The sequence below is a fragment of the Fusarium falciforme genome, chromosome 2, assembly GCF_026873545.1.
Source record: "Fusarium falciforme chromosome 2, complete sequence".
NCBI lineage: Eukaryota > Fungi > Ascomycota > Sordariomycetes > Hypocreales > Nectriaceae > Fusarium > Fusarium falciforme.
Window position 1 is genome coordinate 2,352,101 of NC_070545.1, and position 19,487 is coordinate 2,371,587.

The window sequence follows — 19,487 nt, forward strand, 5'->3', positions numbered from 1 at the left end:
AGGCGAGAATAGTCGAATGCAGACAACAGGCAAGAAATGCGAGACTGGGATTTGCCCCTGTGGGAAGAGTAGTCGGTGGGCGATGAAACTACCGAATGCTACCTGAGAGCCCCTTGAGTGCTCTGACAAGTCGTAGGACCCTTGCTATGCGGACCATAGCATTGCTAACTAGGGTCCAGGTTGCATTGAAACCGCATACCCTGGGCACTAGGATCGTTTCTCATTGGGTCAGCAACGCTGTGGTCTCGTGCCTGCATTTACCACGCAATGGTTTGACAGCTACCAAGCAGGCGAGCCCGCATAGGATCCCCCCATAGGCTCGTCAATACCTAGATATCCACCCGTTCGTCTTACATATTGTGGAGGCTACATGGGTCGAGTCATGTTAGAAAGTCGTCACAGTGTGTGAGATTCCCAACCCCCTTTTGCTGGTGGAGTTTGGCTGGTTGCATCAACTACGACGTATTGTTTCGTGGCCAGCATTGGATCATGGCCTCAAGTTTTATTATCTGCTCCTAGCTCCAAACCAGGATACAAGCTGATCATGCCCCAAGCGAGATGCGTGTTTAAATAGACAAGAATTTTGGTTTGGAAGCTGCTCGCTAATTCTCGGTCACTGTCACCTTCATCATCCCATCCAGCAAACAAACACCACCAGAAAAAAAGACACGCACAGTATGTCTACAACAGAGAACGAGCAGCTCCCCGCCCTTCCTTCAGACCTCACGGCCGAATGGTTCGGAGCCAAGCTCGGTCACGAGGTCAAATCTGTGGAGAACACTCGCAACATCTGGGGCACAGCATCCAAGCTGTTCTACACCATCACGTACAAACATGAGAGCAGCGAGGAGAGGCCGACGCATGTCTGTGTCAAGGGCGTCTTCGATCCCAAGATGATCGAAGCCCAGCCTTGGACCGTCAGCCTGGCCCAGCGCGAGGCCGACTTCTTCACAAAGGTTGCTCCGTCCGTTCACCATATGCTGTTCCCCAAGGGGTGGTGGAGCGGCACGAGTGAGAAGCAGGGCATCGCCATCATGAATGACCTGGCGAGCGAGGGTTGCACCTTTCCCCCAGAGGTTGCGGCGTACTCGGTCGAGCAGGTGAAGAATGGTGTTGAGCAGCTGGCTGGTCTTCACGCGCAGTACTGGGGTCAGAGCCAGGACGATCACCCCTGTAAGAACCCCCCCTCTTCTGTCCCGATTAGATGTCTCACGTGGAGATAGGGATCTGGAATAACTATGACCCAGCCATGAAGTTCATGTGCGTTCCCTGGGATGAAGTCGTCCGCAGGCCTGGTCGTCCTCAGCTGCCCGAGTACCTCATGGACGGAACACGGTGCAACGAGGCTCTTGATCGGTACTACGCTGAGCGTAACCCCCGGTTCAGGACCCTTCTCCACGGAGACACGCACATTGGAAATATTTACTTCACGGCTGATGGTAAAATCGGCTTCCTGGACTGGTCTGCCTTCCACTTCGGCTCCTGCTTCCATGATGTCGTCTACCACATGACGGCCATGCTGAGCGTCGAGGACCGCCGAGCTCACGAGATGGAGATCCTCGATCACTACCTTGAGACGCTGCACCGTCTCGGCGGACCCAAGTTTGACCGCCACAACGACCCCGAGGTCATGATCGAGTACCGACGCTCCTTCATGACAAACGTCATCTGGCTCATCTGCCCGGATGGTCTGCAGAGCAAGGAGCGTATTGAAACCCTGTGCGAGAGGACTGTTGCCACTTATGATGACCACAAGGTTATTGATGTTATTCTGAACCAGCCCAAGCCGGAGCCTAAGCCGGAGTCTTGAGTGAGGGAAAGGGTGCCTTGTGGAGTTCCATAATGTATGAGAGCGAAGAGATGTAAATAGCATTCGTATCAAGCATGCCTATTCATTTATGATTTTCACACAATCGTCTTTATGGAACTATTTGTGATTCATTGTCAAGTATCGATAGTGAGTACCTTGAACCTCAGGTGTACAGCACTCAATGAGATAGGCTTAGCTCATTCGGGTAACTATTGTCGCCCCTCTCTATTAGGAGTTTCACATTCTGCAAAGGGTAAGTAGAGCCACATGGGCACATACACAGACGGGCCGACATGGTGCTGACGTTGCGCTGAGTATCCTGGCTGACAGGGGTCTGGACATGGATGAAAGCTACGTACGAAAGACTATTTACCACCTGTACTAGTATTCTTACAAGGAATAATTCCTTCTATGGAACCCTTTTATCTTGTATACGAAGTTTGAACGATAGGCCTGACTTGCTGCGTAGTGGCGCTGATGTTGTTTCAAGAGTCGGTTCGTCTGAAATCTGTAGACATTGTAACGGATATGATGCTATGATGTGTTGACGGTGTGTTCTTTATTATAGTTGAAGCCCGGTCCTTGATGGGTTAACTGAGCCACAAGATCGTAGACATTGTAACAATCAAGACATCAGATCAATATCGGCGTACTGATGAAGATGTTCTCAAGATGGTTCTGGATTCCCCTTGCTAGGCACACATGTTCCTGCTCCATGCTTGACCACCGTTTGCCTATCATCTGTCTTGACTATCAAGCCCCAACCCCATGCTACTCATCATCCCGTCTCTCTCTGGAAGCTTGGTTAAGTTTCATTCGACGGGCAGCGTCATAGATTTGCTGCATCTTCTGGGTATACTTGACGACTTCTTCTTCTTGGTCACCTGCGATCCTCAGTATGGCGTTAATGGCATTCAAAAGTGACATGTTGACTCACCAGCGTATTCGCTGATCAAGAAGAGAAATTCACTGGTCTTCAACGCGGATACATCCACTACGGATGTGCAAATAAGATCTGGAAGAGTTAGTGATGTAATAGGATTTGCGTAAGGGAGAGAGACTCACAGCCCAGGGCGCTTTCGTACTTATCGCTGAAGCCCTTGCCGGCAAAGTTCCAGCGCCATAGCTAACGTTTGTGAGCATTCGTCCTCACTTTTCGCGGCAAAAAATATGGCATACCATGACATCGAGACGTATGACCGCATTGTGCATCACATAGATGAAATACTTGTCCTCCTTGTGCTGGCCGACATCTGTCCTTTCCATAAAAGGCCCTAGAGCAGAGGTGACGACTTTCTGCTAAGCTAGTGAGTGATTTGCGTGTACGTCCAAGGAACATGAAGATGAACGAACCTTGAAGCCCTCCTTGACGGCGTCTCCAGTGCTGGGACCCCCAGTCCCGGTGCTGAAGAAGTCATCGAAGGCATCGCCGATGCTCTTGTTGGGCTTGACCTTCCATTAGCACTTTATGGAAAGGATCGCATGGTTGGTCGCATACCTCATCCTTGACTATCAAGTTGTGGTACCTCGTCTTTCGAAGGGCTCGGATGCCAGGCACATCTACCTTTTGAGTCGCATCCGGATTCAGGAACTTTCTGCGAGGATTGAGCGCTTTGCTGTTGTTTGGCTGGGGCGGATCTCAGTACTTACGCTTCAAGCTTTGCTTCAAATTCGTTCAGACTCGAACTGCACAACTGATTAAGCACATCGAGGTCTTGCTCCGCCTTTGCCCTTGCCTCTTCGTCGGCCAGCTTGATGGAAGAGCGAACTGTTGTAATGGCCTGGCCCATGTTGCTGATTTTGTGATTTCGGTAGTTCAGACTGGATGGTAGTGGCACAGAAAGTTGATGTTTGCGAAAGCAGCCGGAAACTTGCTTCTTACTATAAAAGCGCGACCTCCCGCTCCTAACTCTAAATGGTGGCAACTCTCATGGTTCATGCAGAAAAGTCTAGCCTATTATTTCCAGCTAAATGCTGGGCATAGAGCAGCTAAATAGGGTAATAGAAGCGGCGCTATTGCGGACTGCCTGTCTTCAGCTGACCATCGCACACGACTTGATCCACGAGAGCTGGAGTCTAGAAGCCTATATATTGAAGACGTGCAGATTGACTTACCTCGTATAGAAGACGGCCGCGCGGCGAACTAGAGGCGGCTTAGTGCGACTGGACTATCGATCTGGGGCTGAGTTCGGTTCACATCCACAAACACGTTAGCTTATCCTTCTCGAAGGATAGTTAAGAAAAGAAAAGAAAAAATAGATAAGAGGGCTCTAAAGTATTATTATTATTATTATGATATATTGCTTAATAGCTTATTATATTCTTATAAAATTATTTACGAAATCTTACATGAGTTAATGCATACTCTCTGCCGTTCCGGTATCTTAAGTTATTTCTTGACCCGCGTGTCATGATGCTCAAGTCGGTGTATGTAGTTGGCTAAAAGTAGCTGAATGCAGGTGGCACGGGTGGTGCTATGTCTGGGACGGACCTGGCGAGGCTGATTCTGTGAGCCAAAACTGGCTAGTTTGTCAGTCTGGATCATATCGCTTTGCTTCGTGAACAGCTACCAAGTATTAAAGTTATCTGGGAACCCTCAAATTTGCCATCTTTGCAAAGCTAGGGGCATTGGGCAATCATTAATCGACATGGCCAATTCCTAGACAACTTCCAACCTGTAGATGGCCAGGGCTAGCAGACATCAATACAAAAACGCTTGGTTACTTAGTCTTATCTTAGGCTGCACCGACTCAATACTTGTCAATTTTACTCACTCAAACGAGAAGCCCATCCGTGTTCTTTTGGTCCCAATCAACCATGTACTCGACAGCTGGCTTAGTAGTAAGCCCAAAACTGGGTTCAGCAGCATCCCTTATAGTTATGGCTGCCTACAACGCTTTGAGTTCTCGCTGGAGAACTCCAGCTCAAAATAGCTTGTATCTCAATGACTGGAAAACAAAAAGGTTAACGCCTAAGAAAACCGGATTCGGGTTAGACATAGGCCAAGCCTCTGCCTCGCTTGGTCACAGCCTCAACCGATATGTCTTGGTCTGGCACTGATTGGTTGGCTTTCAGCCATCCCGCTCAGTGGCTCACTAGTGAGCGAGGTGAGGCCTCCGTGAACCTTCAAATATGAGCCCAGCTTCTCAAGTACGGGTATAAATGCGTGATTGAAATGATCTCCTTGATCTCTCACTTGGGTCCATCGCCTCCACTACAATCCACATTATTCTTTGCTAGAATCGGAATCAACATGGGTAATAAGGAGCTTTCGGCATACATACGAGCACCAAACCTAGATTATGAGCCGGGCAAGGCAATTCGTCTCGGCCACATCTGGCGAAATCCTCGAGACCCCGGCTCCTTCTGCGGACAACCTCTGGCCATCCCTCGTGAGATGGAAACCAACCATACGTACAAGGCACCGTGGTTCATTGGCAAGGGCCGCTCGACGTGCGGGTCAGTTGGCGTCTGGGCAAAGTTCCTTCAAGTTGTGGGAGTGACTGCGCAGGCCAATTTCAACTGGAACAATGCCGACGACATGGCTCACACCTTTGAGAGGCTAGACACTTATTCCATCGAGCCGACACCAGAATACCTGAAGGCGAGCATTGAGACCGTGGCAGGAGATGCTATTAAGAAGGGGGAACGTCTCTACATGATCACGGGGGTCAAGGTTGCTCGTGGTGCCGTCGGAACCATATTCTCTTCGAGAACTGTCGGCGTCAGAGGCCGGGTTGGTGCCAGCGGTGCTTCCCAAGGAGTTGACGCAGAAGGGGGACCCTACTTGGACGCCTCACGAAACGAATACAGCGGCGTGAGCTACGGAGAGTCGTCAGACTTTGTGTTTGCGTACCGCGTCAGGGAGATTCTCTACCGAAAGAGAGACTACAAGACGAGGGTTGGAGATGCCATGTATGGGGGAGCTGAGGCTCCTCTGGGGATCGACTTGGGTGCAAGAGCTGAGGCTTTTGTGGTTGGTGTTGATAGTGCTGAGCTGGAGAGCGTTGATGTTGGATTTGATGATGGCTTTTCTGACGAGGCCATGTTGTTCATTAACGATGATGGAGAAGAGTGTCTTTTTCTTGCGTAGCAAATTTTTTGACGGTTGGCTGTGCTTTCCATGTACTATATCTTTTGATTGAGCTTGGCGCGTGAGCAGAGAAGAAACTGAAAATAGTTGACAAATAGAGTGAATTGCCCAGTATCATAGAAAGAATGATTCTCAACACCACGTCAACATCAAACCCAATGCCGCGCAACATCACCACCACCAATCAACCCAAACTCAGTCTCTCAAGGTGGTCATTCAGATCCACACGCGAGTTCTGGGAGAAAGGTACAGAGCCCCATGCGTGCTCCTCATAGCTGTCATGGCCTCTTTCACTATCAGGACAGACCGGGAACAGGGATCTGGCATCGTTATCCATGAGACTACGTAGCATCTCATCTCTTGCTTGAACGAGATTGTAGACCGGACGACCCATAGATTCGAGTATCCGAGGAATCAAGTTGCTGTAATCTGGGCTGATTGGGTCTACTTCGATCTGTCGTACTGGTCGACTCTCCACCGGGTAAAAGTGCTGCCACCGAGTTTGGTTAACCAAACTCATGAGCTTTTCCCGGCCTGAAAGGCTATAGTAGTCGAAATGTTAGAGTGTTGTCATGATTGGGTGAATGGGAGGGTCGTCATACCGATAAATTGTGTTCATGCTTGCATTACGCCTTACGTCAAAGCTAAACAGGTCATCGTAGTTGTTGCTCCACACCTTGGCCGTGACGAGCCAGTCTCCCGTGAGCCGTGTTCCATAACTTCCTGTCATGTACTCTGAGAACGTAAAAGTGCGAACCCAACCGTCGTCAATGGATTTGATCTGAGGGCCCTCGAGATCCGGAACATAGCAGGAAGACCACTCCTTGATGCCGCCGCGACCCCTGAGCTGCCGCTCGATATCAGCAAGCATGAACCGAAGTTCCATCCGCCAGGGTTCCAAAGCATGTGCGTTGCCCATGTAGTGCTCTGGCATGTGTTCTGACTTGATCTCCCAATTGAAGATGCGCTCGCTGTCATTGGATGCCAGTGGCTCGAAAGGAAGCCAAACTGGTGTATCGTATCCTGAAGCCATGCTGCAACGTTTCGCAAGATGGTTAACAGATGAGATAAAGGAGGGGGGGAAGGTGGTAGAATACTCGAGGGGTCATCAGTGATTGAGTTGGACAGCTATCTGTTGTCAATAGGGGAGAGTAGACGACCTTTTATTCTAGACCCCCGCTTTCGACTGGTTATTCTGTTGAGAAGCGCCCAAGGTCGAAAGAGGTGCGGGTTACGCTGTGGCTGAGGTGATGACACGCTTTTGCTTCTTGACATGTCACTGTGAACTTGGCGGTGCCTCCATGTCATACTTGATGAGGCTCTATACTCGCTTGTTTATTCGAGTAGAGAGCAAAGCTGGGGCATAATCGACACGTGCTGTACCGTAGATGGCCAGCTCTCGTGCACCTTCGAACTTCTCGTGTTGGTAGATGACCTGAGGAAAAAGGGAGCCTACGGGGAAACACGAAAAAAAGAGCGAATATGACATCAGTACGGAGGATATCTATGTATCTAGAGAAATTTTGGCTACCAAATGATGTTTAGACTCTGCGGGTTGAAAGGTAAATCCCTGACAACAGGCGTGCGGCGGCCTTGAGACAGGCACACCCATTCTCTTATAACCCCAATAAACAAATCTACAGAGCAATCTCGCTTTAATATTCATCCTGAGCTATTGCGGATTTCCGCTGTCCGTCTCCGCACTCCGAACATGACGAACCTGTGTCGTGGCGAGTTGAGGCCGACACTGCGGAATTCCGCAAAGACGCCAAACCAACATGGGAACGTGCACAATGGACCGCGTGATTGATGTTGCCACTGTAGAATATTGTAATCAATGCTTAGTAGAGGAGTTCAACTATAAAAGGTCCCGGTTCTGGCGTTGAGAGCGAGCACCAGTTCCAAACCACCCTCACATCATCTACACATTACTTGACCCCCCCTTGTATCTCTCCACTCGCCCAGCATGTCCAACAACCAGGAGCCCGTCGGCTACCGCGCTTTCGACATCACCAAAACCTCACACAAGACATCTTACCCTGCCATCTCTCCCTCCAAACCATCCCTGTCTCAGGCTGGCAAGACTGTCCTCATCACGGGTGGCAGCGGCGGCATCGGCTTTGCAATCGCCCGCGCATTCGGCGAGGCTGGTGCAGATAAGGTCATCATTGTAGGTAGAGACGAGGCCAAGGTTGGCTCGGCGGCGGAGCAGCTCAATATGCAGAAACAAGGTTCCGGCACCGTCTTCGAGGGCAGGGCCTGCCAGCTCGCCGACTCTGAGAGCATCGATAAGCTCTGGGACGATCTCGAGGCAGATGGAGTCAAGATCGACGTCATTGTGTTGAATGCCGCAATGACTGGTCAGTTTGGTCCCATCGAGAGCCTTGGCTGGAAGAAAGTCTGGCAGGAATTTGAGGTCAACGTTCGGTCGTACCATCAATTCTGTGAGCGACTGCACCAGAACGCCAAAAGCCAAGGAGGCAAGGTAAGTTACCTGACAACTAAGCCCTTTCTCCACAAGTTTATTGCTTCGATTAACGCAAATACCTTCAGAGGTACATCGTCAACGTTTCAACCTCGGCCATCCACGACTTTCCGGCGGCGTCATACGCACCAAGCTACTCTCTCACCAAGAACTCGGCTACTCTCCTGCTCCAGCAGATGGCCAGGGAATGGAAGGCGTCGGATATTCAGATCGTGAGCTTCCACCCTGGGGCGCTCCTGACCCCAGGCGCCATGGCTTTGGGACTGGACGAGACCTCTCTCCCATGGGACGATAGTAAGTAGATGCCCCGTGAACTGGAATTCAGCTGAGAGCTAACGTTCCACTCAAAGTCAGCCTTCCTGCGTCTGTTGCCGTGTGGACCGCTTCCGAGGAGGCCGCCTTCTTGCATGGCCGCTTCATCTGGGCCCGTTGGGATGTCGAGGAGCTCGCCTCGGGCGAGATTAGAAAGCGGCTCGAGAGTGATGAGAAGTTTCTGAGAATTGGGGTCCATGGCCTTGAAACGCCCAAGGAAATACTGTGAATAGTCGTGTAGTGTTGCACTCGATGCAGATGCCGTCTAATAAGCCGGAAGGGATCTGTCCTCCCTCAGCCCCCATCTCTTGAGTGTTGCCTTGTCTCCACCAAACCACTCCTCCAAGGCGTCCAAACCACGATAGGTGGCGCAAATAACCCTGCCTAGCTCGTCAAAGTCTTCAGGGTCGGCACCTTGCGTGTCATGACCAAAGGTGGACATGGTGAGCTCAAGCCGCCTGGACGTTTTCCATATTTCCCGCCACTCGGCCGCTGATCTGGCCTCCCATAGAGTAGCCTGGGCCGTGAAACCAAGCTGGGATACTCTCCCTTCGCAATCCCAACCAAGCTTCAAAAAGGTGTATACACCCGAGATGGTTTCGGCAAACACTGCCGTCCGTCTCACGCTTTCCTGCCGTATCCAGTCTGCCCATTCTTTGACTGGCCCAAAAGGGCTGATTGTTTGCCTCAACTTGTCCGCCCCATGCTGATAACCGAGCTCCGTCACGCTCTGCCTGGGCCTGTTGGGTGATGTCGCTGGTTGAAAAGAGCCGTATGCATTGGTAGATGAGAAGTGCTTGCACAGGAGGGAGTAGATCGAGTTCCATCGGAGGATTGCAGGCCAAGGCAGCTTCAACTGCATCAACCAACAGTGATACTCGCCGTGCAATCTCAGTCTTTACGATTGCTACATTGGCCGGGTTACGCATGGCGTGCAAAGCACTCGCGGCGAGCGCATCCTGGAGGACAGTAGAAGCCCCGACTTGAGTATGGTGAATAAAGGCAGTGTGGCCGGCCTCTGCTAGTGCGCAGGCTTGTGCAGCGAGACGTCTTCCTGCATACTCGGAGCGGGCTTGAAACCTGCTGCCTGTTGTGATAGTTCCTTCGTTGGGGTCATCGATGATTGGCGTTTGCTGTGAAGTGCTGTTTGTTGCAGGCGTGATTCCCAGGTCCAGCGGTGACAGAATCCCCCCATGTCCAATGATATCGCTGAGAAGAGACATCATGGCAGGTGATAAAGGCGGAGGAATAGAAGGCGTAGAGTTGGTAGAGAAAAGCATGTAGTTGGTAGCGTCAGGAGTTTCGATCCAAGACGTGTCTTGGTATGGGAGGCCAGTGTCTAAGAAGGCATTGTCAACCGGAACCAATGACAGTGAACTATCACCGCTCTCATTGTTAGGTGAACGATGGGGTTCGGGGGCTCCCCAAGGATACACGCAATTAACTCCTCGGGAAATGCATCGTCCACAACAGGGCAGGCCCAGGTCACAGCGTCGCTTCGATGCCACACACGCGTTGCATGATTTCCGCCTCGTCGAGAGTTTGGATCGCATTACGAAGAAAGAGAATGAAGTTGTAAATGGAAGCAAGATTAGCGCGATGAGAAGGCACATGTCACGATGATTACGCGATTGGGCCTGGAGGCACGGAATGGAATAATGCTGCACCGACCCTAGCTATCTCCTTCGGATTGAGGTCCAAGTCGGGACAACCCCAAACATAGTCAACTGAACTCTTCCTTCTGCCTAGCTATGGCTTAAACTCGTCGTTCTAGCAGGCGGGTGAGGAAAATGCCCACCTACTTTGACTCGAGCGGATGAACCTGAAAGTTGAAAGAGACCGACCCGGTCACGACATTCATGCTGTTCCTCCTCTTCAGATAATGGAAAGCATCGAGTTTGCTCCTTTCCTCTAGCGTCCCAATCTTCAGCTGCTTAAGAACCTCGGGCACGACCGCATATAGAATCTCGAGATTGCCATCCTCGATCTTGAAGGAAATTCCAACCGCGCCCTTGGCACCGAGACGCCGAGTATCTTCAGACTCACGAATACCCACTCCATAGCACGCATCAGCGCCGACTTTGCCAAACAATTGTCCCTGGTAGCTACTCATGAGCTCAGTGCAGAAACGTCCCGTTCCTCCGACAAGTTCAGGATATCGTGTCATGGCGTTGAAAGTGCGTGCGAGGTTTCGAGTTCTCTGCGTCGTCGATGAAACATGCTTCTCAACCTCGTCGGCAGCTTCTGCAAAGAGGGCATACATGCGTGCCATGTAGAAAAGCGGAAAGGCCGGCGCAGGAAGATTACACCCGTCAATGCCCCATTCGACATTCTTAGGGTCAAGAGAGAGTTCCTCCACAACCTTCTTGACCTGGAGCTGCATGGGATGGTCTGGCAGGTGATAATCCAAGATATCAGCACCGAGACCCTGGGCACCAGCCATCATGGCAACGTGCTTGCCACTGCAATTGTTATGAATGCCAGTGGGCTCAAAGTCGGCCTTGATCCAAGCCCGGTTCAAGTCCTCAAGAACTGAGGGGTGACCGCCGCATCGAAGATACTCTTCCCCAGCCTTGATCTTAGCGAGCATCTCTCTAGCACGAGTGACATGGAAATCCTGGCTGTTGTGGGATGCGCACATAAGAGCGAGATCAGCGTCGTTAAAGCCAGACTTTTCAAAGCCTCCAGTCTCAATAACGGCCACTGCCTGGGCAGGCTTGGCGGCGGACCGCACATGGGTAATTCGAGAAGGATTTCCGACAGCGAAGAGGATGTTGCCTTCAACATCAGTTACGGCAACGTGAACGCCATGAGTGTTTTCGATGATGCCGCCTCTGTCAGTGATGACGCAATCACGGTCAATCTGTGTGGTCCGAGTCATGCCGGGGTGTCTGTCAAGAGCAGAGATTCGTGATAGAGTCGTTAGGTATATCACGAGATGAAATGAGGAGATCTTGCCCAGCTCAGGCGCAACATATTGACCCGAAGTAGTGCTGCACTGCTCCTTGGGAATTCTTTTTACACACGACCAGGTCGAATCTTTATCTTATTTTGAATGACGAGCCAACTTGAACAGGTTACATCAAGCCCTGCAGTGAACGGAAGGGTAAAAGCACACCGCCTCTCAACTACCCCTCTCGTCGAATGACTCCGACATTGGAGAATCGTTAGACAACTGGGCGCTGGTAACTCCAGATCAACCAACACCCTGCGTTTGACAACTACTGCTTACAGTGGGTATCGTTAACCAAGCACCAATCGCAACATTTTTTTGAGCCGCGAACTTCCCTCGAAATCTCTTGGGTGCGTGTGGGAAAGGTAACTCGATTGGCTCAATGCAACAATGGGATCATATCACAAATGTGACTCAGGAGTGTCGATGAGTCAATTGGACAACGTGACTAGCCCCTGCTGATCTCGATCTCGAAAAGTTTCCTAGAATGGTAAATTAAATAATAGATCTACGCTTTTCTTGCAAGGTGGTTCTGTTGGATAGTCCTCTTCGGCCGCTCGTTTGATCAAGATGTATCATCCTGTCAATTGTGATATCTTCTTTGAATTCTTGGCTCACTTCACCGCCTTTGCCGTTCTGAGTTGAGATCATTCGAAGCCAGCTTTGTAGTTAGCTCAGAAAGAGATGCAGATCGGCCAGGTCATGTACCACTCTGAAGGCATAATTCACAATACTTGAACCACTGACTTCATAGAGCCGTATCACATCATCAAACTCGGGCTTCGACACCTCCCCACTGCTCTATCTCACTGTAACTTGTTTATTCGCTCCCCTACACTTATTTAGACGTAGAATCGACACCGTTTGGCAACGTCAACTTGTTGAACCCCCTTGCGAGAACCTCTTCTCCGCCAGCCAAGAAAAATTCAAACTCAATATCAGGTTGGGCCTCCCTATACAATGCATTCTTCTCAGAAGCCATCTTGAAGTTGTAGGCCGCCTCTTCGTCCGTAATGATCTTCTTGGGTATGCCGTTGGCCGCTGCGGCCTCGGTTTGGAGTTGGATCTCGCATGACCGCTCCAGGAGTCCAAACATGAAGCCTGCCTCATCTACCGTCTCGCCGCATGTGAGCAAGCCGTGGTTCATTAGAATTGCCGCCTTGTTGCTTGACCCCAGGGCCTCGGCGATGTTGATGCCCTCTTGAGGCCCAAAGACAATCCCGTCGTAGGCATCGTAGACGGCAAGAATTCCATGAAAGTTGCAGACATCCTGGGTCAGCATGTCTAGAGGGCGACCGAAAACTGACCAGGCCCTTCCAGAAATCCCATGTGCATGGCAAATGGCATGTATATCTGGTCGCCGAAGATGAACTGCCGAGTGGATGTAGTACCCGGCCATGTTGACCGTTCTTCCACCAGTTGTCGGATTAGGTGCTCCTCCAACGATCTCACCCGATGAAATATCGATGCAAAGCATATCTCCGGCCGTGAGCATACCGAAATGCCGACTCAGAGGGTTCATCCACATCAAATTTGGAAACTCAGGATCTCGGACTGAGATGTGGCCAGATTGGCCTTCGACATAGTTTTGACGGGCAAAGTATCGAAAGGTGGCCGCCGTATGAGTCAATATGTGCCTACGGTGCTCCTTGAATGTTGGAAAGGTTGGGATGTCTGATGAACTGATCAGTTCTGATCGAGCTTTCCAAAGGTGCTAGATATACCTGGCAAGACATTTCCATGGGAGATTGCCTCCAAGGGCGTCTTTTCCTTTGATTTGGTGCTTTGAGACACCTCCAGGGCCTCGTCCAGTATTTCTGCAGATGGAGTCATTGTAATGTGATAATAAGTAAAGAATGAGGGTTGAGAGAGAATCAAGGCTCAGTTATTCTCAAGATGCCTGGTTCGAAGCGAGGTTTGGCAGCACGGGTCTACTTGAGATCTAGATATACCACAGATCTTAAATAGCCCAGCCAAGGCCCTTTATCTTGCTAGGGCGCCTTCTAAGAACGAATAATCTGTACCACATTGGAAGGCGAGCATGCAACGGGCGCAATGGAAATACTGTCAACCTCGAGATCAGAGTACTGCGACATTTTACATCAACAAACTATTGCAGAGACTAGCGTACAGATACATGCCAAGAAAAGGCCAGCCACTCGCTGACAGATGTGACAGGCAGTGTATGAGGCGAGTCTATGTCATGAGGCCACAAGAGCACCCTCTCTAATCACAACGCCTTCTAATAACTGCAGCGCCCTCTAATCAATTCTTCCATAGCCTGTGTACCTCAGAGATTCTTTTCAGATAAGCAAATTGGCACATGAGAAAAAAGTGAAATCACACCATGATGATCTTTGATCGCCCTGTCCCGTTCCCAAATAGATCCGTTGAGAGAATGAATCCCCTTTGGTCGTCAAAGATAGTGGCAACGCCCACTCTTCTCCAGGCTTCCAGTGATTTTCCTGTTATTGTCGTATCTTCTGGCCCGAGCTCAAGAATGAGGCCCGTTAGGCGCTTATCAATGCTGATGTGCAGATAGAGCAGCCTGGTGTTCCCTCTGGGCGTGTCTATATCCAACCTCCCGTGAGCGAAAACATGCTCTTGTTCTCCGCTGCCGTGACTGACTCCGTCAGCTCCAGCTACAAGTTTGAACGGGAGAAATTCTTCGTCATCATTAACACTCTTAGCCTTCACAACCGTTGAGATAGGCCGCATCCAGGCTTTGACCTCGAGATAACCATGTATCTCACCAGTGGGAGTATGTTCCCTCGAGGGGTACACATCGATAACATCCACCTTTATCTCATCAAAGATGAGAGCCAGGTGCTCTGGTACGCTTCGCTTCCCCTTTGGCAGGATTCGGGGATTGAACGAGACGTGTCCATCCAGCGCACTCCATGACCAACTCGGTGCACGAGCGGCATCAGGCCTTCTAGCTTCTCCGTAGGGAAAGATCCAAAAGAGCTCCTCGCTGATCTTGTGCCTCCACATGCCTGCAAATCTGATATACTCCCACTTGGTGATACTCATCATCTCCTCGGCCACGCTTTGGATTGCGATGAGCTTGTCTTTGCCCTTGGTTAGGTTTCTTGGGCAATACTGCGTCAGGCACCACTGCCAATACTCATAAAGCGTATCCCAGGATGTCGAAGGATCTCTGGGCCAGAGTATTCTGGTCATCAGGGCATAGTGGGCAGCTGGTTCGTTCTCTTCAGACTTGATGCAGGACCGGCATTCAAAGAAGATCTTGTTGCGGCAAAAGTGTATGAGCCTCGTCGAGAGGCTTCTCTCTTGCATTGTCCAAGCCCTGGTGTTCCACTTGGAATTGTTGATTGCGTATGTAGGGAACGAATCTTTATAGTGTTGACGATGGTAGAAGACCACATATCTATCCCGGCCATGCCCAGATGGTGGAATATCTTGGCCATAGTCAAGGGAGTAGTGAACCTTTGCGGCCAGAGTCTTTTCGAAGTCGCGGTCAAGGAATCCGTCATGTGTTGACGTGGCTGAAGTTGCGACGATGGTTACTACGGCGTGGCGATACACGAGGTGCATCTTGACAGCCTCCCGCTTCCAATCATCGGCCGAGTCTTGGATGATGCAGAGTGAGTCTATCCAAAGATATGGGATTCCGAGTTGGATGCATACTCGTGCCGCATCAGCAAAGTTCTTGGGTAGGTCGGTCGGCTCTATAATCTGCCGTAGCTGCTCAAGATTTGACTGAAACGTCTGTAAAGGAGGTGATGTAGCTATATCTCCCCACATATGACTGAGTGCAGCAAATCGAGATTCTGTTTTGAAAGCAGAACTGGTTGTGTCAACAAGTCGCATCTTGAAGGAGTTGCCAGTTGCAGACACCTCCAACAGCCTGGTCGGTACCCATGGCTCCAACAGACTATAGCAGGATGGATGGTTGTTAATGCAATCATCTATCCAACCCTTCATCATTCTTGTCGTGTCTTGGCAAAGAGTTTCCAAAATAGGAAATCTCCTCCTAAAGCTCTCATCATCTGCCTCGAGATCTTGCAGCGAATCATTATCAGCTATTATCTCTGAAGATCAGGATGACTTACCGGGAGAATCAAAGACGGACATCTCAAGAACAGACCCAGACCAAAATTCGGCACCCGTTTCGCTCCTCAAAGGACGTGTTACTGGGCCGTACTTTAGCCACAGCGAGTGTACCATCCCGTTATACTGCGGAGGTTGGCCCTCAAGGGAGAAGCTATCCGATTCATGGATGGGCTTGAAAGGCATCAAGTGAAGCGTAGCTGTTATGGCAATTCTTCGATCCCAATTCATCTTCAGAGACAGATCTTGCCCAGTTTCGTGATCCCAGAAGGGGTGCGTGTCGTTCTCGTCGTTGCGCCAAGCGGTCAAGGACCCGACTGAGATCAGAGCATGACGGAAGAGGTTGCAAAGTTTGCAACCACTAGCAGCCGAGGCTGCAAGCCCAGGATAGTCTGGGTATACATCTTCTCGTCGATATGTCGTGTGGATATAGGTAGCCTCGTCGGTCTTTTTGCGGTCGGGCACCAGGGATTTACATGTTTCGCAAGGCCACTCTGCCGGTGATCTAAGAACATCTGGAAGTCTTTGAGGATCCATTTTCGTCAAGGTCTTTAAGAAAATATGATTGTTTCTTCTTCCGTCGAACTTGACTATGCTGCCTTGTTGAGTGAATTCATGGTCGTGAGGGGTCATGAACCTCACGCCAAGTTCAGCCAATAGTTGAAAAGTACATATGCACGAATAAAAATGCGGCTGAGATTGTGTGAATCGAGTTTGAGGATAAGTTACTAAGCAGTGATCTTGTGGTCTTATCAATGTACCTCAGCTGAAAAAACTGTGAGTCCGGGCAAGGATTTCTAGTCGCTCTCAGCCGCCGCAACATTCGTAACCGTTTCCCTAGTTCTCGCACGGAGCGGCCCGCAGATTAGCTTCGGATAGGTAGTTCATACGTAGTTCATGTAGACTAAACTCAGCTAGTCTCGGGCAGTGGTATGTGACTGCGAATCTTAGCTCTGTCAAGACCAATAATCACAACACGGTGAGCCTGAGGCTGGCTGAAATACGTGATCAGCATCTCAATGTTTCAGCACAACTGAGGGGTTCAACCCGCGTGTAGATCACCGATTGGGCGCAGCACTTTGTGGCGTGGCCAGGAGCTGTTCTTCGCATCGGTCTAGATCGAACTATTGAGTAAACCCCGGTCACTTGGCTATGCATTCTCACCATAGCCTCCGCGCCGAGATATCACAATACGAACAAACACAGTGCTAGGAATGAGAAAGTTGAGACATAGTCTCCTATCAGGCTAGAATCACCCATAACTATAAATAAGTGTTGTGTTCCCAGACCTCTTCCACTCCAAGTTAAGCATCCACAATCTCAATCGTTTCTACTCTGACCACACACATCGTCACTCTCATATTGTCCCCAGCCATGGCACAAGCACAGAACCCGCAGAGCCTGCTCCAGCTTGGCATGGAACAAGTCGGCTGGTTCAAGTCCAAGAAGATTCCCGTGCACACTCCCGGAGAAGTCGAGTATGAGAGAGCTGTCGCAAACAACAACCTCTTGTACCGCTTCGCCAGACCAGCCTGCGTACTCCAGCCCGAACACAACTCTCACATCCGCATCATCATCGCTCGTGCCAAGGAGAAGAAGCTGCCGGTTTGCATCAAGGGTGGCGGCCATTCTTATGCAGGCTTTTCCACCATCAATGATGGTCTCTTGATTGATCTGGTCAACATGAAGAGGGTCGACCTTGATATGGAGAAAAAGACCGTCACGATGCAGGCCGGTGCTCAATGGGGCCATGCATACAAGGAGCTCATCAACGATCATCATGACGGGTGGATCATCAATGGCGGGCGATGTCCTACTGTCGGAGTGAGCGGTTTCACCCTCGGTAGCGGCCTTGGTCCTTTTACTCGAAGCTTCGGTATGGGTAGCGACAACCTGCTCGAGGCCACCATCATCACGGCTGCTGGGGAGACTGTCACTGTCAAGAACACTGGCAACGCAAAGAAGGAGGAGCAAGATCTGTTCTGGGCATTCTGCGGTGCTGGTGGTGGCAACTTTGGTGTTGTCGTCGAACTCAAGGTGAAGCTTCAAGAGCTGCACGGAAAGGATGTTGTTGCTGGGAGGTTTACATGGTCGCCCGAGCACTGCGAAGAAGCCCAAAAGGATTTTATGGACACCATGGTCAAGTTCTACACCACCAATTGGCCCAACGAGATGACCATCGACAGTTCGTGGCTGTGCGATCTCAGGGATGGGAGGAAAGATCCTGCGGTTCGGTTCCTGGTTTACTACAACGGCACCGAACCCCAGTTTGATGAGCTGATTGATCGGCATCTCGGAGGCGTCAGCGAAAATGGGGAAGAGAAGAAACTGCCAAAGCAGCTCAAGAGACGTACACTGCAAGAGAAGTCGACGAGGTTCCTTCACGAAACCCTTGTCTCTCAGTGGTCAGAGGAGACCATCCGGGCGTTCCCCTCGAACCCATCCTACAAAATCTACACATCATTCGTCTTTGGTAACGAGAAGGACGAGATCCAAAAGATCACCGAAATCATCAAGAAAGAGATGGAAGAGTTCAGAAAGGAATTCAGCGGCGAGCAGGGTCTGCTTCAGGTCACATGGATCCATTGCGGAGGCAAGGCGGGCGAGAAGCAGCCTGATGAATCGGCTTATCCCTGGCGCGGAGGCGTCTACCACGCATACATAATGATTGACTGGCAGGAGAAGTTCCTCGAGCTGGACATGAGGGGCTTCTTGGAAAAGATGAATGAGAAGCTGAGGCCCTTCTCCCACTCGAAGCGAGCCGTCTTCATCAACTTTGCCGACCCAGCCCTCAAGAAGGACGCCCACGAGGAGGCATACTACGGACCCAACAAGGAGAGGCTGCGCAAGATCAAGGCCGTTTGGGACAAGGATAATTTCTTTGGCTGGTCTCAGGGTGTCCAGCTTCCGGAGAAGGTGGCGCATCGCGAAGGGGACGAGTGCGCAGACGTAGCCGGTCATGAAGAGTTCCTGGGTGCAAAAGAACTGTTGGACAAGGCTGCCAAGTGTCAGTGGCCGACCTTTACGGCGCCCCCTAATAACAACCTCGTTGGGGGTGTTCAGGGTGTTACTGGCTTGACGTTTTGAGTCTGAGACAAGGGCGTGGATCATACATCTCATTGACGGGGTAACCAGTGGCCAGAAACATCAAAAACATGGCACCAATAACAATGTTGGTCAATAGACAAACTGTGTTCTTGGCATCAAAAAAAAAAATGGTAGAGTGGCGCATCTGCCACCAACAAACAACAATCTCTCCAACTCCTCACAGATGAAACAACTCCAGCTTCGTCAATGATTTCCCTGTCTCTCTCTCCGTCAGCTCGATGCCAGCATGTTGCGCCGTCTCTCGCGCCGTTTAGCTCCCTACTTCCGTGCCACTAGCCTGCGAATTCTCTCTGTGTGGCGACTTCTCCTCTTTGCCTTTGTCACTTGGACTCTCTTTGACACTCTACTCATCCATCACTAGCTAAATACGGCCAAACAAACTTCTTTAAGGCCACAAAGCCCCGTCCGAGTGTACATTGCAAGTCTGCACTGGAACAACGAGCGCATTCTTCGCAACTCTTAGAACCAAGGCCTTCTCGATCTTGTATCAGTTCTCGGCCCAGCAATGTCTTTGTGAGCCTGTACGAGAGTGGTAGTCGAGATGGCACCAAAGGCGCCATCGGCGAACTCGACAAGGCGCTGGGGGTAATGGGAGTCCCACGGAATATCACATTGGACAAGACTACGCACGCCGATGCGATGGCTTCACCAC

At 50.6% G+C, this 19,487-nt stretch overlaps 8 protein-coding genes and 1 pseudogene across 9 annotated transcripts, besides 1 other annotated feature; 4 read left to right on the forward strand and 5 right to left on the reverse strand.

The window, feature by feature from the left end:
- Window positions 1–677: 677 nt before the first annotated feature.
- NCS54_00268000 (Hypothetical protein) lies at window positions 678–1,810 on the forward strand (the record flags this gene model as incomplete). The annotated part of the gene is made up of 2 exons (XM_053148274.1): window positions 678–1,173; window positions 1,224–1,810. 2 exons carry the CDS (start codon window positions 678–680, stop codon window positions 1,808–1,810), a joined length of 1,083 nt encoding a protein of 360 aa, XP_053004249.1.
- Window positions 1,811–2,581: 771 nt separating this feature from the next.
- On the reverse strand, window positions 2,582–3,978 carry NCS54_00268100 (annotated as a pseudogene). Its single transcript has 8 exons — window positions 3,926–3,978; window positions 3,461–3,631; window positions 3,309–3,405; window positions 3,164–3,262; window positions 2,990–3,109; window positions 2,876–2,936; window positions 2,748–2,825; window positions 2,582–2,694 (listed from the first exon to the last, which is right to left on the reverse strand).
- Window positions 2,582–3,978: a sequence feature.
- Window positions 3,979–5,063: 1,085 nt separating this feature from the next.
- NCS54_00268200 (Hypothetical protein) lies at window positions 5,064–5,903 on the forward strand (the record flags this gene model as incomplete). Its single annotated transcript, XM_053148275.1, has 1 exon — window positions 5,064–5,903. The coding sequence occupies one exon, from the start codon at window positions 5,064–5,066 to the stop codon at window positions 5,901–5,903; it is 840 nt and encodes a 279-aa protein (XP_053004250.1).
- Window positions 5,904–7,869: 1,966 nt separating this feature from the next.
- Window positions 7,870–8,929, forward strand: NCS54_00268300 (Hypothetical protein; the record flags this gene model as incomplete). Its single annotated transcript, XM_053148276.1, has 3 exons — window positions 7,870–8,388; window positions 8,457–8,682; window positions 8,739–8,929. The coding sequence occupies 3 exons, from the start codon at window positions 7,870–7,872 to the stop codon at window positions 8,927–8,929; spliced, it is 936 nt and encodes a 311-aa protein (XP_053004251.1).
- A 36-nt stretch (window positions 8,930–8,965) lies between these two features.
- NCS54_00268400 (Hypothetical protein) lies at window positions 8,966–9,923 on the reverse strand (the record flags this gene model as incomplete). The annotated part of the gene is made up of 2 exons (XM_053148277.1): window positions 8,966–9,556; window positions 9,612–9,923. 2 exons carry the CDS (start codon window positions 9,921–9,923, stop codon window positions 8,966–8,968), a joined length of 903 nt encoding a protein of 300 aa, XP_053004252.1.
- Window positions 9,924–10,498: 575 nt separating this feature from the next.
- On the reverse strand, window positions 10,499–11,581 carry NCS54_00268500 (Hypothetical protein; the record flags this gene model as incomplete). Its single annotated transcript, XM_053148278.1, has 1 exon — window positions 10,499–11,581. The coding sequence occupies one exon, from the start codon at window positions 11,579–11,581 to the stop codon at window positions 10,499–10,501; it is 1,083 nt and encodes a 360-aa protein (XP_053004253.1).
- Window positions 11,582–12,491: 910 nt separating this feature from the next.
- On the reverse strand, window positions 12,492–13,486 carry NCS54_00268600 (Putative class ii aldolase protein; the record flags this gene model as incomplete). The annotated part of the gene is made up of 2 exons (XM_053148279.1): window positions 12,492–13,327; window positions 13,378–13,486. The coding sequence occupies 2 exons, from the start codon at window positions 13,484–13,486 to the stop codon at window positions 12,492–12,494; spliced, it is 945 nt and encodes a 314-aa protein (XP_053004254.1).
- Window positions 13,487–13,993: 507 nt separating this feature from the next.
- NCS54_00268700 (HET domain-containing protein) lies at window positions 13,994–16,264 on the reverse strand (the record flags this gene model as incomplete). Its single annotated transcript, XM_053148280.1, has 2 exons — window positions 13,994–15,345; window positions 15,730–16,264. 2 exons carry the CDS (start codon window positions 16,262–16,264, stop codon window positions 13,994–13,996), a joined length of 1,887 nt encoding a protein of 628 aa, XP_053004255.1.
- Window positions 16,265–17,101: 837 nt separating this feature from the next.
- On the forward strand, window positions 17,102–18,814 carry NCS54_00268800 (FAD-binding PCMH-type domain-containing protein; the record flags this gene model as incomplete). The annotated part of the gene is made up of 1 exon (XM_053148281.1): window positions 17,102–18,814. One exon carries the CDS (start codon window positions 17,102–17,104, stop codon window positions 18,812–18,814), a length of 1,713 nt encoding a protein of 570 aa, XP_053004256.1.
- Between the last annotated feature and the right edge of the window lie 673 nt (window positions 18,815–19,487).